Source organism: Sciurus carolinensis, chromosome 5 (assembly GCF_902686445.1).
Source record: "Sciurus carolinensis chromosome 5, mSciCar1.2, whole genome shotgun sequence".
In the NCBI taxonomy this organism is placed as follows: Eukaryota; Metazoa; Chordata; class Mammalia; order Rodentia; family Sciuridae; genus Sciurus; species Sciurus carolinensis.
This window is the reverse complement of record NC_062217.1, coordinates 130,776,761-130,794,720: the sequence shown is the minus strand read 5'-3', so window position 1 is coordinate 130,794,720 and position 17,960 is coordinate 130,776,761. Positions and strand designations below refer to the sequence as shown.

Genomic DNA, 17,960 nt, shown 5'->3' with positions numbered 1-17,960 from the left:
GCCCCAGAGAACTACCCAGTTATGGTAGCTCTAAGGATGGTTGTTTATTAGAATTTAATTTTATTTTCATTTATTTTTTGCAGTGCTACTAGTGGCATCTGGGGTCTCACACGTGCAAGGCAAGTGCTGTACTGCTAAACTACATCTCCATGCCAGGATAGTTGTTTATTAATCTGGGGTTGAAGGCCAGTCTAATGTGGTCCCTGGTCATTGGCCTATTTGGAGCTGACATTGTTGAGGCAGCTGCCAGAAGCCTGACCTGGAGGGCTCCCTTCCTGCACTGCCTCTGTGCCTGGTAAGTCATTTCTGGAGGAAAGAGGTGGAGACCTGGGCCTATAGTCTGGCTTCTTGGCTTGAACCTGGTGAGGACTGAGCAGGAGCTTTAGAAGGGTCAACAGTCCCATCTGGGCCTCAGTCTCTCTATGAGGCAAGGCATCTGTGTCTTTCTTGGATCCACTTGACCATTTGCAAACTAACAGTGGTCTTTTCCAAAGGGAGGAGTGAGTGGGATGTGTGTGCAGTGGCAGCGTGTACAAGCCTTGACCATAGACTCCAGCATCAACAGGGAAGGTTGAAAGAAAGGAAAGAAAAGAAAAGAAAGAAGGGAAGAAGGAAGGAAGGAAGACAGAGAGAGAGGAAAAGTGGCGAAAGATTGATCCCAGGAGTTCCCTTCCAACCAGGCCCCTTTCTAACTGGTCCTGAGAAAGGGAAGGTGGAGGGTGCTGACAGGCCAGGGGAGGCAAGCCCAGGTGGCAGCAAAGGCTGACTCCACAAAATGAGATGACTTTCTCCACTCTGAGGTAAGGACCATGCTCCTGCTTCCATTACTCCTTGTCCTTCTCCTGAGTGTGGTGACAGTGGCCTCAGAAACAAAAACTTGTGAGGATGCCCAGAAGACCTGCTCCGTGATTACCTGTGGGATCCCCGTCACCAACGGCACCCCAGGCAGAGATGGGCGAGATGGACTCAAGGGAGAAAAGGGAGACCCAGGTATGGCTGCTCTGTCTTCCTGAATATCACCAGCAGGGGACTATTCCACATGAGGGATGTAGCAGGGAAACCTGGGGAGGTTCACCTTTCATTATGGCAGATCTGAATGCACCTGACTAGTCCTTGTAACCTGTCACTGCCTCCCAACCAAAGGTGCCCTCTGGCTCTCCAAAATCCCACACTTCCACGGAAATTGGGGATGTGTGATTGCCTTCAGGACAGCTTTCTTGCCCTGGGATATAGAAGGACTTTCTTCTCTGAGTCATCACTGGCTCACTGGCTCTTTCCTGGGGTCAGTGTGAATCAAGTGTTGAGCTCTTGGAGAGGGAAAATGAGTAAGAACAATGTGTCATTGTTCCTTTGTTTTGCAACAGGTCAAGGGCTCAGAGGTTTGCAGGGCCCTCCAGGGAAATTGGGGCCTCCGGGAAATATAGGTGCTCCTGGGGCTCCAGGACCAAAAGGCCCTAAAGGAGATCGTGGAGACAGTTCAAGTAAGGAGCATACCCCAGCACATCTGATCTGAGGGGATTCAGGGCCCTGGGAACTGGAGGGCAGGAAGGAGGTGCCCCTTCTGCTCTTTTACTGGAAGATGCTCAACTCTGCTTCCTGGCCCAGCACCTGTGTTACCTGGGACCTGAAAAGAGTTCCTTTTTGCCAAGTACTGTCTTCCAAGCCCTGCAGGGCTGCTCCATTATAAAGCCTCTATAGGACATGGCTTTTCTTTAACTGAAAGTCCAACATGTGGCTCTGGGATGCAGGGTGGGAAATGGGTCCTTCCAGGTATTATGTTCGTGCCTATTGACACAAAAGTGGCATGCAAGTGCTCTGCCTCATAGAGTCCTTGAGTAAAGAAGAACATCATAGCAATTTAGTTCTAGTAAAATAGGACAAATTCAGTAAAGACAAAAGAAGAATGACAACATTCTTATTGATATTTGTTTTCTAGACTTTCAAAATAATAAAAGTATTTAAAAGAGTTTACCTGGAATGACAAATAAAAAAGAATCACAAGGAAAACTTTTCAAAAAGGAGAGTAATGAGTTGGATATTTTCTTAAAAATTATTATAACATTGCCATATTTAAGCAGCAATGAAGGAAAGAATCCAAAACTATAGCCACAAGTTGCTAAGGGTGACTAAGTATATTAGTCAACTTTTCTCTCACTGTGAGAAAATAACTGAGATAGTTGACCTAGAGGAGGAAAGACTTATTTGGCCATGGTTTTAGAGGATTCTACCTGTGGTCAGCTGGTTCCACCCTTTCTAGGCCTGTGGTGAAGTAGAACATCATGGTGGAAGGGTGTAGTGAAGCAAAGTTGCTCACCTCATGGCAGCCAGAAGCATCAAGAGAAGGAGGGAGAAGTGGAGACAAGATATGCCCCCCAGAACAAAGTGCCCAGTGACCTACTCCCTCCAAACAGGCTGCACCTCCTAAAGTTTCCACCATCGCTCAAATAATGCCACTAGCTGGGGACCAAGCCTTCAACACAGGACAGCCCTTTGGGGAACATTCCAGATCCAAACTATAAGATTAAGATACATCTGGGAAGACAGAAATACAATTAATTTTTCCTTTTGTTTCTTTTTGCTTTCTTGTTTTTATGGAATAAGCTTACATTTTATTTGTTTTTTGGTTTTTTTTTGCGGTACTGGGGATCGAACTCAGGACCTTGTACTTGCAAGGCAAGCACTCTACCAGCTGAGCTATCTCCCCAGCCCAAGCTTACATTTTAGTAAGAAAAAAAAAAAAAAAAAAAAGAAAAGTCATTTCCTAAAATGTTCTGCTCTCCAATTTGAGGTCTTACTAAATACCCTCGTCCCTATTGCTTTGCAGTTGCTGAGACTAAACTGGCTAACTTAGAGAGAGAGATAAGGAGCCTGAAATCAGAATTGAACCTCATCAAAAAGTGTAAGCCTCTTCTCTTCCCCCAACATGTTCTTGACCCTCATATTTTCCTTCAGCATGAACTAGATTTGGAAGGAGAGTGGAAGAGAACTAACACTTAGGAATACTCAACACATACCAGGGTCTGTGCTGGGTTGGCATTTTCTTGTAATATGGTTTCATTCAATCCCCTCACCAATGTTGGTTTTGGTTGTTATACCTATTGTATTTACAGGTGAGGAAAAAGAAGTTCAGAAAGTGTAGGGAACTGATTCACATCACACTGCTAGCAAGTGGCAGAGGAAGAAGTGAAGAGAGGCCTATTGTCTCCAAAGTCTTTGCTCCTTTCTCCACCTCCACTATTCTCAAATGGTTGTTGGGGCCCCATCCTGTCAGTGGGGCCCAAGGAGGTCTCCTGTGTCCACCTGTGATGGGTAGTTTTTAACCAATGTTGGTCTTAAGGATGGGATATCCTGGGATAGTCCAGGTTGTCTGCCCGAGGTTGTGTCCCGTCCATGACTCTACAACTGGGGAATGGCCTCATCATAGGCTCTGACCTGAGGGCCTTAGCTTGGTTTTGGGACTATTTTTCAGAGTTCAGTTTCCAAAGAAGGGCTTTTTCAACTACTGTCCTGGGCTGGGCTCCCATCAGCCTCATCTATTCTTTGTGATTTCAGTGCAAACCTTCTCTTTGGGCAAAAAGTCTGGAAAGAAGTTCTACGTGACCAATGGTGAAAAGATGCCTTTTTCCCAAGTAAAGGCTCTGTGTACAGAGCTCCAGGCCACTGTGGCTACCCCCAAGAATGCTGAGGAGAACAAGGCCATCCAAGATGTGGCCAGAGACATCGCCTTCCTGGGTATCACAGATGAGGTTACCGAAGGCCAGTTCACATACCTGACAGGAGGGCGGCTGACCTACAGCAACTGGAAGACTAATGAGCCTAACGACTATGGCTCAGGGGAGGACTGTGTGATTATCCTGAAGGAAGGGCTCTGGAATGACGTTTCCTGCTCAAGCTCTTTCCTGGCTGTCTGTGAGTTTCCAGCCTAAAGTAGCTCATTCCTTCGTCCCCTCCTTGCCTCCTTGCTGAGTTTTCTGCTGCTTCAAAAGAGAATTCAGTGCTGGTTTTTCATGCCTAGAGTTAAGTCATTCCTGTGTGGAGAAGGGAGGAAACTGAAGAGTATGTATTTAATTGTGAGATGAGGAAGCAGAAGAAGATAACTATGGGGCACAAGGGTCTGGTCCTGGGCAGGGCATTGTCTTATCAGAACAGTACTGAGCCAGAGTCAGCCATGAAAAGGCCACAATAAACTCTCTTCTTTTGCAGTGAGGACACTCATCCTGCCAGAGGGACCAATGAAGGGCCACACCTGTGTTAGAATAGATAGTCAATCTCAGTGACAGACATCCAATTCCTTCTCTCCAAGATTTGCCACTCCTTCCAAATTCTCCTTCCCTAAACCCCTACCCAGGGCCAGCCTAGCACTGTCCATGATATGGGTTTTGTCTCTTGGTTTCATGAGCCACTGCCAGGCACCTTTTCACTCCCTGACTGTAATATCTGGCAATATCCATTTGAGTGACAACTGTTAGTCCTAAGAATGCCCGTACCCTACCTAAGTTCCCATGGTCTCCCTTTAGTCACTAGAGTTACCTTGAGGGCAAAGTACCTCTTTTCCTTCCTGTATAATTTTAAGGGGATGATTCAGTATCATGGTACACGCCAGCAGCATGGGAAGAGGCAACTGGTCAAGCAGGGTGTGCCCTTCTCACAGACAATGTCAGTCTCTGTCCCCACTGTCCCTTCCCTTCATGGTAGTGTTCTCTCTCCATTGTGGGTTAGTGGCCCATTATCAGTTCACACAAGAGGACAAACTCTCCCAAAGTGAGCTTTACACCCTACGGGTCTAATTCTGCGGACCAACTAGTCAGCAAATGCAATTTCCCTCTGAGCAGGGTTCTGCTGCTGTCTTGGCCCATAACTGTGCCTAACCATGGGGCTTTTCCAGCTACTGCAGGGTGAGGGGATCTGAGATTTCATAGCACCTGTGCAGCAATCCAGGAAAAGGGGATAAATTCCAACTCCAGCTGTGTACCTGTCACAAAATGAGATTGGAAAATATTTCATGAATGGACCAAGCGCCGCTTTCACTTACTGAGAAGCTTTTGGTAACCTTTGTTTTCTGCTTTATTTCTCTTTGTATCTGAGCTACCAGGAGAAGTACTTGTGACTAATAACTGCTAGATTAATATTTGTTGAATGAGTACATCAAAGAATTACAAGTGAACAAATGAATTGGCTACTGAGAAGTGACTGTCAGGCTGTGCTTCTTCCTGCCCAGGGGTGCTCCTTCTGCAGGACTGTCCAGGCAGATATAGGACTTGGGATGGAACATGCTGAAGGCAATGGAACTAGAGGTCCCTGGCTTCTAGCACACCTGGACTGTCACATTACTGAATTTTCTTTAGGTACTGCAATTGGCAGTAATGAAAAGAAAAATTTTGTAATACAAAACAGAGCAGAACAATTCCCTATTTCCAGTTTAAATTTATGGTAAGGGTGAGGCGTTGTTATGGTATACCCAAGATGAATGCCCCTTTTGTTATATACTGTGCATAAAGGACAGTATCTACACTGTAAAACTGTAGGAGATGCAGTTATATTATTTGCAGCCATGGTTTCCTAACAGGTGATGGTCACCTGCTCAGTTCAGGAAATACAGTAAAAATTGCAGGACAAGCACAAGCTCTTCCATTGTCCTCTCAATCAGTTTCTCTTAGTTTTGCCTCCCAACTCTCTTCCTCCTGCATCCCTCCATCACTAGAGTTTCACATTCCTGCCCTGAGAGCTCTCTCTGCCATGGGGACCCATCCTCCTTCTTCCTGACTCATGCCTTATTCTGTCACTCTGAGAGTCCCTGCTGGTTCTCTCAGCCCACCTGCAGGGCATGCAGGTTTTTCATAAGGATAGAGCTTGTTCTTTCCCTGATTCAGGACCTGATGATCCTTTCAGTGTTCCTCTCTCTCCTTATGTCTCCCCTTGCCACCATTTTGACCTCAACCTAGAACTACCTATCTCTTTGTATTCACTTCCCAATGGATCCCTATGAGGTAGCTTGGGAAAAGGTAAAGTTCATCTTAAAATATAGAATTCTCGTAAGAGTCCAAAGATAGAAATTACAGTTCACTGAGGTCCCCCAGGACACTTAGAACAAGAAAGAAATGATGGGTTCAAGGTGTCCCTCCAGTCTCTTTTTCTCTCTCTTTCTCTCTCTCCACCGTGCGGTTCTTTACTAAAGGATGTACAATGATTGACATCTCTCACATACAGTTTTAGTCAGCTTTTGCATTGCTGTGACCAAAATACCTGACAAGAACAACTTGAGGAGGAAAAGTTTATTTTGGGTTCATGGTTTTAGAGGTTCAATCTATGATTGATCAGCTCCATGGCTGTGGGCCTGAGGTGAGGCAGAACATCATGGCAGAAGGAATGGTGGAGGAAAGCAGTTTAGGACCTGGTGTCCAGGACAGAGAGAGAGAGAGAGAGCTCTGCTCACCAGGGACAAAAATACAAGCCCCAAAGGTACACCCCAAGTGACCAACTTCTCTAACCTACCTGCCTACAGTTACTACCCAGGTAATACATATTAGTGAATGAATCCACTGATTAGGTTATACCTCTCTTAATCAAATCGTTTCACCTCTGAAAATTCTTGAATTGTCTCACACATGAGCTTTTGAGGAACACTTCATATCTATACCATAACACATACCAATGAAGCTGGGTACTCCAAGGACAGATATTAAGGAACCAAAGGCAGCATGTTCTCCTTGAGAGTTTATGAATGGAGATGACTGAGAGAAATCTCTTGAGCCCCATTATTCTAATGGAATAGGTGTCTCTGCCATCTGTTTTCCATGCTGGTTTTTGAACAGGGAGCTGGCAGACATCTCTGAGCTTGGGTCTTCCTTGGCTGCCCTTTGCACAAAGTGAGAACCTGACGGTCATACCGCAGAGCATTTCTGAAAAGGAAGTCAGTGTTCAGAAGTCTATGAAGCCTGGTCTCTGGCTCTGGAGTCATGCCCAGGGGAAGAAGAAGGCACGGGTCTCTATGTGCCATATTAGGGTTGAAGACGAGATGGTTTGGTAGGTGGAAAGTTCCAGGTTTAGAAGCAGGAGACTGTCGATTGAGGTTAGCTCCCTACTAATGTCCTGAGTCATAGGTTGACTTTCTGGGTCAGTTTCCCAGGCTTTACATCAGTCTCTAAAGGCTTCTCTCTTCTAAATCCATAGGAATCAGTGGTCACATATAGGTGCAGACTGCAGGGCCATTTCAGGAAGGGAGCTGCAGGACCTGAAATCTGCTTTCAGTTTTTGTTGCCTGTATTTGTCTAAGTTAATTGTGGGGTAAACATCAGCTATTTCTGAAGTCTACAGAAAACCAGTCTGGGTGAGTGATATTGGCCAAATTATATTGTTATATTGTGTATTGTGTGCATGCACAGATACGTAACAAAAACATCCCATCAGTATGTATAACCAGAATGCACCAATAAAACCGTGGGGGAGGGTGGTGGAAGAGAGAGAAAAAAGAAAACCAGTCTGGGTAAGTTGGAAGGGCAAATACAACTCATCCATGAGTTGGAGACTTTGGGCTTAAATTGTCTGTGAGCCTGTGTTCTCCTGTGGCAGTGCAGACATGACCAGTGTGACAGTGATTTGCTTTGTGTGACAGAATGAAAACAACTCAAGGTCCAGATTCCAGCCCAGGTTCCAGATCCTGGAATTTCAGGACCTTGATCCTACAGGACAATCTTTCTTTGAAGTTCTACAATTCTACTTCTGACAAGTTTGGTCTCCTTCCTCCCAGAGGTGGGGACTCAGAGTAGCAGCTGAAGGCTTGCCATTCATGCCTGTCAGACCTCCTTCCCCCAAGGGGCCAGACAATCTCCTTTCTCTGTGGCTGCCACAAATTAACCTGTACCAAGAGTCAGGTCCTGAACTATGACCCGCCTCCATCCCCAATATATGACAGGCTGAGCCCATGACTTGGGAGATTGTTTGCTTGTTATTGTGTAAATAATCTGTGCTTTAGTAACTGCCAGGAATCAGAGATATTTTTTTTTTTCCGCCTTAACCAGGAAGAGATCAGATGTCATCAAGTGACTGGAGATGTCAGGAAGTGGATTATGCAAAGTGATGTTGTCCTAGTAACCCCGAGTGTTGATAGGTTCCTGGGAAGGCAGGAGGCGCTTAGGACAGGAGGCCATCTGGGAAGGGTGCTTCTGACCCTGGTGGCAACAGTGTGGGAAGGACACAGAACCTCTAAGAAGGAAGCAATGGCTTGTCCAGGCAAACACTGCTTTCATGTTTAAAAGTAATGGGGTGTAGGTGGCCCTTTACTAACTAAGCAAATGCTTCAGACTAGGGGTTGGGCTAGCCACTGCCAACCCACAGTCTCACCTACCTTTTCCTGGCAGGTGAATGATTTGTGCCACCTCATGTGGCCCTTCTGCATAGTGACCAGCAGAATTGACTGGAATGCTTGATAAAATTGTGAGATCTTAGTTCTGTTCTGGGCCCAGTGAATTAAAATCTCAGAAGTATCTCATCTTAGTGAGGTCCTCAGGTAATCTGGATGTTTAGCCAGTTTTGGAAACCACTGGCCCAAGAAATACAGTCACCACAGGAGCTGTCTGCCTGCCTCTCATTCTCACAGGGTGACCAAGTACCCTGGTTCTGCTTCATTTACAGTGTCACACCCAGTTATGGTTGGGATATGTGTCCCTCAAAAGCTCCCATATTAATACAGGAATATTCAGAGGTGAAATAATCAGATTATGAAAGTTGTAACCTCATCAGTCCATGCTAATTTGAATGGGTTAAGTGGGTGGTAACTATAAGCAGGTGGGATGTGACTGGAGGAGGTGGGTCACTGGGAACATGCCCTGGAAGGCTTCATCTTCCCTGTGAACCCCTTCCCCATTCTCTCTGTTTCCTGGCCACCATGAACAAGAGTAGTACGACTTCATCATGCCTTCCGCCATGATGATCTGTCTCACCTTGGGCCTAAAGCAGTGGAATCAGCCAGCCATGGACCAAACCTCTGAAACCATGAGCCAAAACAAACTTTTCCTCCTCTAAATTGTTCTAATTTTTTTTATTTGTTCTAATTAGTTATACCTGACAGTAGAATGCATTTTGACTCATTGTACATAAATGGAACACAACTTTTCATTTCTCTGATTGTACATGATGTAACCACATCATTTATGCAATTATACACTTACATAGAGTAATAATGTTCATCTCATTCCACCATCTTTCCCACCTCCACACCCCCTCCCTTCCCCCTCCCTCCCCTCTGCCCTATCCAAAGTTCCTCTATTCTTCCCTTGTTCCCCACTCCATTGTGGATCAGCATCCACTTATCAGAGAAAAACATTTGGTCTTTGTGTTTTTTGGAATTGGTTTACTTTGCTTAGCATGATATTCTCTAACTCCATCCATTTACCTGCAAATGCCATAATTTCATTCTTCTTTAAGGCTGAGTAATATTCCATTGTGTATATATACCACAGTTTCTTTATCCATTCATCTATTGAAGAGCATCTAGGTTGGTTCCTCAGTTTAGCTATTGTGAATTGAAGTGCTACAAACATTGAGTTGTTCTTGTCAGGTATTTTGATCACAGCAACAAAAACCTAACTAACACAGATTCTGAACAATCTCTCTTAACTAACCAGTGTCCCACTAGTAAAAACCAACTGCAGACCCAAATTCTTCCCTACATATTTCCAGGGGCTTCCTGTGACTTCAGGGGGTGAGTCTGGGGCTGCTACAGCTCTACAGATTCTCAAAGTATGGGAGACTGGCCCATGGAACCCAGAGTGGGGACTTGTGTGTCCACAGACTTGGGCTGTTTGTACATATTTTTTTGCACATATGAATGTGTGTTGAGTGTCTGTATTGAGATCAACAGATCCAATGCTTGAAATTCTCTGAATCCTATTGCTCAGCCCTAGTCCTTCCCCCAGATCCAGAGATTCTGAGTGGAGAGTACTGGTGCTTGGTTGTTCACTAAACGTCTATAAGTGACCCTAAGCTGTGTTGTAGGATGCTGGGGGCTCTACAGAGAGTGTTCGGACAGTAGCACAATCTTGTCCTGTGCAGATCTTAGATCATATATCACTACTGCCTCCCTCACCTGAGTCCTTATCTGATCACTGAATCTAAGGTGATTCCAACCTCAGTTACCAGTATAATACTTGTTTTATCATCTTCTTAGCAGTTATAGATATTGGCTATCTTGGCTGATTACTTGCTTAGTTATATAAGGTCATTAAGAATGAGGACTCTTGCAGGGCACAGTGGCACAAGCCTATAACCCCTGCAACTCTGGAAACTGAGCAGAAGAATCACAAGTTCAAGACCAGCCTCAGCAACTTACTGAGACCTGTCTTAAAAATAAAAATTAAAAAAAGGACTATGGAGGTAGCTCAGTGATAAAATACCTCTTGGTTCAATTCCCAGTACCCCATCCCCAGAAAAAAATAGTGAGGATTGGAACTCGACTTACTGCCTGGATTCATATCTCAGCTTCACCACTTTACAGCTGTGTGACCTTGGGCAAGTTGCATATACTCTCTGTGCTTTAGCTCCCTTCTTGATAAAACTGGATAATAAAAGTGCCCACCTCAGAGGATGGTTAGGAGTAGATGAACTGATGTAAGCAAAGCTCCTTGACTGCAATAATGTCCCGCAAGCATTGGCCCCTGATGTTGTGATTATTACAAGACTACATCTTTCACTTCTGCAGTCCCAGTGCCTAGAAAAGGGTGGGGAAACGCATACACACTCAATTAATAACTATTGAACCAGTAAATGAATGAAGGAATCTGAGTCCTCCCCCAAAATGTGAAGCCAACTCTTTTCTCCAGATCTTAGCTCCAAGCTGGATGCAAGGAATAAGCAGCAAAACTCATTTAGGAAGATGACTATGGGCACAACCTCCTTTCTCAGGTCATAGGGGATCCCTAGCTGTTGGTCAGCAGAAGGCTGGTGCAGCAGGTGCTGTGGCCTCGTGCTGCCCTCTGCTGGTTGTCTCTAGGACAGAGCAACCAACACAGAGAGACTTACATGTGGGACCAAGTGCCGGGGTCCCATGAGCACCTCGTTTGCAACTTGGGATGTTTTCCTCCCCTCCACTTGTATCCTGGTTGCTACACTTTCTCCAATTGTGCACCCATCTTTTAGGGCCAGGTCCAGATGCAGGTTCCTACCGGATGACCACAGGTCTCCAGCGTGCTGGACCCTGACAACCCTCACTGTCCAGGAAGTTCAAGTTACTAGTGGAATCCACTGCTCCTCATGCACATGTTTGTCTCATTTCTAAACCTAGAATGTGAGCTCCTCAGGGCAGGACCTGTAGGCCACCTCCACACTCCTCCCTCTGCCCTGCCCACAGATCTCTGACCAGGGTGACTTCTGAATTCCCTCAAGATAGAACTTTGCTTCTGCTCTTGCCTGGGACCATGAGAACTGGATTGGTGGTCTTGCCCCTGGGCTTGCTCTGTGGACTTTCTGGGTATTTCTCTGAAGTGAAGTCACTTTTTTTCTTTCCTAAGCATCAAAAGGTAAAGAATCTAGACTTTTCTCTGAATCAGGTTCTTTCTGAGAACACTGCTTTCTCTCAAAAGTGCAGAGGGGAACTGTCACCAAAGACACATTAGGAACTGTGCCTGGGACCTATCAGGCCACCAGCAGAGGGTGCAGTGCACAGATGGTGGACGTCTCCCATATGTCCCCAAAGGATATGGCATTGTTATTCCACCAGCTGTAATTCTGTTTCTGGTTCAGGAGCCTCCTAGAAGACCAGCTAGTGGAAGCTGGATTTTTACAGAGAATCTGTAAAATTCAGGAGCCTATTCTTCTTGGGGTCCCTCCAGTCCTGCTGGCAAACATTAGCACACATGATAAGATCCCTCTCTTTCCTCATGTCAGTGGCAGACACAGCTAACCAGTTACCTCTTACCCTACCTGGTTTAAGACCTCAAAAACCATTTAACCCTACAGTCATGGTCAAGGGATCTCAGATGGTGGGTAGAAAAGAACTCATGGTCTAACCCTGCCCAGTGTTCCTGAAATGTCTAGCTTCCTGTCCCTGTAAGAACCTATGGCTATGGCAGTCACAAAATTATAACCGGATGCCCTGTGCCAAGTTGCACATGAGACCCTGTTCCTCAGTGAGAACCTTCTCTCAAGGGTTCTCCTTAACCAGCCAGGCTGACCCTTTCCCACCCTCTGTTTGGGAGCAGTTCTTGGTGATCATCTCCCCTATGCTGATGGATTTTGGTTCCCAGGAATTCCAAGGGCAGGAATCAGAAAAGGCTGGTACATTTCAGATTCACTATGTGGAAAGGGTTTGGAGAGTCCAGAGGTGGAAGTCACCAACTGTGACTGAGATGGAGGGAGAGGTCAGGAAAGATGTTTGATAACATACTCACTATTGCATGGTTTGTGATTAATGTACCAAGGTCATGGGCTAAATTTCTGATCTGAGGAAAGGTGCCACTTTCCTCCTTGTAGTGAGGGAGTTATAAACCTTCCAGAGTTTCAGAGCAAGAGGTATAGAATCTGACTCCAGGTGACAGACCAGAAGGGAAGAAGGGGTGGGGAAGGATGCCAAATTCCTTTTGTCTTTGCCTCTTTCAATCCTAAGCAGTGTCTAGAAGAAGGTGAATAATCTTTTTAGCATCTATGGTTATAGTTCCTTTCTTATTGTTACTACAAGGGGGTCCCTGACTCATACTGGTTTGATTGAAGATTTTCCAACTTTATGGCAATGTGACGCCAAACTTCAAATGTTGAAGTGGGGATCTTTCCTGATATTTGGGTACCATCCTCTCTCAATATGCTGGGCAGTAGCAGCAAACTGCTGCTCCCCATTAGTCACGCCTTAAGGAGAGAAACAATGGAGAACTGCCAGTGTTTTTCATAGTATTGGATTTTGTATCCCATCAGGTCAACAAAATGCCCATCTCTGTCTACTAAGAAATTCAATGCTTTATTAAAAAATAGGTTTTGTGTTAGATGATTTTGTTCAACTGTAGGCTGACATAAGTGCCCTGAGAACATTCAAGGAAAGTTGGCTAAATTTGCTGTCCATAAAGTTAGATGTATTAAATGCATTTTCAATTTATATTTCTAACTTACAATGGGTTTATTGGGACAGAACCTTGTTGTAAGTTGAGGAGCATCTTTACATGTTGGTGGATTTTTTTGTGTAGTTTATCAGGATGTATTTTTTGAATTTGACTTTTAAAAAGTCTGATCTCGCAAAGTCAGTCTCAGTAACATAGTGAGTCCCTAAACAACTGTCCCAAAATAAAAAGTAAAAAAAAAAACAAAAAAACATAAAAAAAACCAAACAGGCTGGGGATATGGCTCAGTGGTTAAGCACCCTGGGTTCAATCCCCGATATCCTTAATCAATTAATTAATTAATTTTAAAAATAAAAAGTCTAATTTCTGATTTTACCATTTCTATTATTTTTATTGGTTTTATATTTCATTAATTTCACTTCAATATTTATTTCTTTGGTCCTTTATTTTTTTATTGTCTCTAAAATTTGTTTTAAAAAGATGAGCACCTAGTTCAACTATTTAAGTCCATGCTTTTCTGATTTATAATTTTTAATAATGAAAATGAAGTTACTTATTTTCCTTTAGTACAGCTTTAATGCTACCCTCTGAATTTGGGGATGCTTATTATTGTTTAACTTGTTTCTTTACCTACTACCAAGACTGTGCACTTTTTCATGTTTCAATACTAGTGGTTGTTAGTATTTCTTCTTTAATAAACTTACTCTTCTCCTTTTTATACCAATTTTCCTATTTAGATATTCATCACTTCCTTGTTGATTCATCTGTTATGCACATTAAAAATATACATCAACATTCCTATTTTAATTTTATGTTGTGTTTTACTTTTTGGCCAAGAGTGTTATGTATTTTTTATGTAGTCAGATATATCAATACTATCATTTTGGGCTTCCTCTCTGGTACCATTTTCAGATAGCTCTTTCCCCTTCATGAGTAGATAACTCATTACTCATATTTTATTCTGATTTTGATTTTTATAAGCAACTAAGATAATCTCACTTTACCTTTCCTCTAAAAGCCTAGCCACTTAATCCAGCCCTATTAACTGACAAGTCATTATTTTTCTGTAATTCTGATGTTCTGTTTTTATCTTGCACCTACGATATACATACTTGAATCCATTTACAGACTTTCTGTTCTTTTCCATCATTCTATTTATTCCTATGTAATTAATACATGATTTATTTTGATCAAGCTGGTTTAAAAAAAAGACAAAAATCCTTTAACATAAGATGGGCCAAGTACATGGTATTTTAAGCAATTTTTCCAATTCTTGTAGAAATCATTCTTTTCCTACAAGCTTTAGGATCGTTTCATGAAGTTCCCACAGCCTCATTCACACACCCCCTTATTTTATTTATTTTTTTTTTTGAGAAGAACACTTGAGGGAGTATACTAGGTTTCTAGGTTCACTGAGGAATTCACACCCCTCTCATCCTCACCCCCTTTCTGCTCTCCAGGGCTCTCCCTAGCTGGGGAACAAGCATCCCAAGCTTGCTTAGGACACACCTCCTCACCTCCTCTCCTTTCTGCCCTGATCCCATCCCTCTGGTCCCAGAGTGTATTTACTTGTCCTGAAGTTGTCATCTGACCTATTGGCTGTGGCCTAAGTGCCAGCCACTTGTACCTGAAATGAAGGATTAGGGGAATGAAAAAATAAATACGCAGAAGGACTGGCCATGAGGTCAGGGTGCTCTTACCGCAGATCAAAGAGCCTAATGACATCTTAAAAACACTTCATTCAGCCCTCAAATAAGACTTTCAAGTAGGAATTAAGGGTCTCTTTCTCTTGAATCTCTCAGCACTCCATTCATGGTGCTTGCTAAATATGAAAAGCACCAATTTGCTCAGTCAGAGCCTTTGTAAGTTTCTCTCTGTGGCACAAAAGTGGTTGATCAGGTAGTCCAGGGGAGCCTTCAGTCCCTCAGGCAAATGGAGGTCAAATATGATGGTCTGTGAAATTCATCCAGTTAGGACCCCACATGTCATTCAAAGTCCAAGTGGACCCAACTAATCCCCAAGGGCAACTGGGTTCCAGAATGTTTGGTTGTACTATCACTTTACATCCATCCATCCTCTGCACTCAGCATGGTCACAGAAGAGAGGGCACTGCCACAGGTGTACTGGTCCTTATCTGACCTCCCAGGAGAAATGTGCCTCACAGGTTCTTGCCTGTCTACCCAAGGCTTCTCAGTGAAGTACTGGAGTGAAACCTACCATAAGATTCTTGCTGTTAGCCAGAGAGAGGCTTAATAGTTACAGACAACTAGAGTGGACAGTAATAGAATATCTTGGTCTCTGAGTAGCTCAGTGATTACACAAGAAGATGACTCTCCTCTGTGTTCTTGGTTAAGATCTCTTAAAATCCATCCATTTGTTCTCAGTCTATTTGTTGAGCACCTTATCGCCCACTGCTGGAACACGGTTTCACAAATGACTTCTCTGTGATGTTAGGGAAGTGCAGGGCTATCGGATCCATGGGAGCCTGACTAGCTGTTTTCATCTTTATATGCAGTGCCTGGATAAATGTTTACCAACTCAATTAACATTTTATTTTCTCTAATAGACACCCAGTTTTTGTTTTTTGTTTTGTTTTATTTATTTATTTATTTTTTGCTTTAGTATATAAAATGTAGGTAACTTGGAATGGTCAAGCAATCATTAAACTTATGAGAATGCTCTGAACTTTAACAACTCAGTTGCCAATGTTGTATATCAAGGGTATTCAAAACAAAAACAGGATTCTAGAAAAGCAGACACCAGAGGGCTTACCACTGGCTGTTCATTATGGGACATGGACTGGTTTGGTAATAGGAAAGTTAAGAACAAGAAGGAGACTTGTGAATATACTGCTAAATGAACAGGGGCTTCCCAATGTAACTGTTGGAAAGACCTCCCTTCTAGACAGGGGTGGCTGCCAGTCATTCCCATGATGTCCCCTTAGGTTCTCCTGAGAACCTAAGAACCCATAGTCCTGGTTTCACTTGACTCCTAGGCTACTATGGTTGAGGGCATGGGCACAGTTTAAGGTTTGATCTGAACTCTGCCCATGTATGTTAGTGCAAGAGACCTTCTGTGCTCAAGGCCTTAAGGTAGGACTTGAACTTCTAAATTATTTGCTACAGTCCTCTTTAATCAGTCTGTGCCTGTCAAGTCCAAAAGACCCTCCTTATGTGTCTTCTGTGCTTGAGGACAAACCAGGCCCTTGTGGCCCATGTCTCTGATGGATTTGAAGGTTTCTTTCTGGGGTTTGGGGTCTCAACACACCAGGTCTCCAATACCATGGGAGATTAGTTTTCTCTCCACATAGTTCTGCTACTCTTTCATTCCCCTTGTCAAGAAATAGGTTTGGCATAAGTATTTGGGTGGGCCTTGATGTATCAAGACCACCAAGACCTTGAATGTGTCTCAGTAGCCATGCTGTGCTGTCAGTCACCTCCCAAAGCCTAGTCAACTGACCTAGTGGAGAGCACCCAAGACAGGCAAACTCGTTTCTACAGAAGTTTAAACTGAAAGCAGATGCGAGTGTCTCATGTCTGTGCAGCAATCTCTGAGCATGTTCCCCGTCCACAGGCAGTGGGGAAACCAGGAAGCAGAGGGGGCCAGTGTGCAAGGGACAAGAGGCAAAGACGCAGAGAGAGAGGCAGAGGCCAGGCAGGTGGCATGACTTTGTCTGTGCCCCCCTCCAGTCCTTCTTAACCCATTCAGAGTCATCTTTTCATTAAAAAAAAAAGTTTGTCTTAAATTCAGTTGTTCTTAAATTCAGTTGTTTCCTCTTACAATAAAAAGGGTCTTTCTAAGCTCCTTCCATGAGTGTGCCCAGGTGTGGCCTCACTGGGGAATTGTTTGCTAGTTATTGTGTAACTGACTTGTACTTCAGAAGGTGCCAGGAATTGGGTTTTTTTTCAATAATAGAAGAAAGATCTTATCTCAGAGCCCTGGCTGCATGCTGTCTGACAATGTGGCTTTTGGTTTTGGACATGCTACCCTCTAAATGAGGTGTGGCTGCAGGACTTCTGGGAAGACAGTGGGGGTCTGGGTGCCCCATCCAGAAAGGGCAACCCCCCTGGTCCCTGTGAACCAAAGAGAGCATATCATCTCATTTCCTGCCCTGGGGGGTGGGGGGATTTATTCATCCCTTCTGTGGGCCTGTGGTTCACCCAGGTGCCATTCTCATGTCTTGAACACAAGTCTCATTTAAATGATTTTTGTGGTTTATACCTTATGTGGAGTTTCGCTGGTGGTGTCTTCATCTTTGAACATTGGAAAGTTATGTCTGATTCATTCTACTAACCACAAGAATGGGATCCTAATTAGAAAAAGTTATACTCCCCGTATGTATAATGTGTCAAAATACACTGTCACGTAGCTCTAAAAGAACAAATAAAAACAAATAAATGATTTTTGTAAGAGTGCATCAAATAAAATCAACCAAATATATGGGGGTCTTTGGTCTATATATTTAGAGCCCAAGAGTATAAGCTTTGGGATCAGAAAGAACTTGTTCACCACCCAGTTCTAACCTTTCTATCCCCATGACCCTGCACAAGTCCCCTTTTCTCTCTGTGCCTTTGTTTTCATATTTGGAAAATGAGGAGGATTTAAGTAGATTATCTCTGGGACAGAGTAGGGAAAGAAAATCCCTGAGCCTGCCATGCAAGAGAAGTGCTGGGGTGAATTTGAGCATGACCAGATAACCTCAAGTTCCCTGAGGTTTCAGATGACTTTAGGGTTGTGCACTTGGCACTCCTCCCCTGGGCCAGGGTGCAGCCCCATTGACAGGGCTGGGGAGAGATGCTGGGTGGCGTGGAAAGAGGAGTACTCGGCATGGGACCATGCAATCTGTGGGGCAGAAAGACTCCAGACCAGGTCACCCTGCCCTGCTATGTAGCTTCTTGGGTTTAGGCCTTAAAGCCAGAG

General features: G+C 44.1%; 1 protein-coding gene across 2 annotated transcripts; it reads left to right on the top strand.

Annotated features, from left to right (window-relative positions):
* Positions 1–227: 227 nt before the first annotated feature.
* Positions 228–9,275, top strand: LOC124984400 (mannose-binding protein A-like). 2 transcript variants are annotated; one of them, XM_047551943.1, is made up of 5 exons: positions 228–295; positions 801–990; positions 1,365–1,481; positions 2,825–2,899; positions 3,553–9,275. In XM_047551943.1, the coding sequence occupies exons 2-5, from the start codon at positions 810–812 to the stop codon at positions 3,924–3,926; spliced, it is 747 nt and encodes a 248-aa protein (XP_047407899.1). In that variant the 5' UTR covers positions 228–295; positions 801–809; the 3' UTR covers positions 3,927–9,275. The 2 variants fall into 2 exon arrangements, with proteins under 2 accessions (XP_047407899.1, XP_047407900.1); XM_047551944.1 differs by lacking the exon at positions 228–295 and adding an exon at positions 300–362.
* Positions 9,276–17,960: the final 8,685 nt, after the last annotated feature.

Bases quoted from the DNA above. Each gene is read 5' to 3' on its own strand.
- LOC124984400 (XM_047551943.1), top strand. From the start codon at position 810: ATGCTCCTGCTTCCATTACTCCTTGTCCTTCTCCTGAGTGTGGTGACA. The intron at 991-1,364 runs GTATGGCTGCTC...GTTTTGCAACAG, and splicing joins GGGAGAAAAGGGAGACCCAG to GTCAAGGGCTCAGAGGTTTG. The intron at 1,482-2,824 runs GTAAGGAGCATA...ATTGCTTTGCAG, and splicing joins AGATCGTGGAGACAGTTCAA to TTGCTGAGACTAAACTGGCT.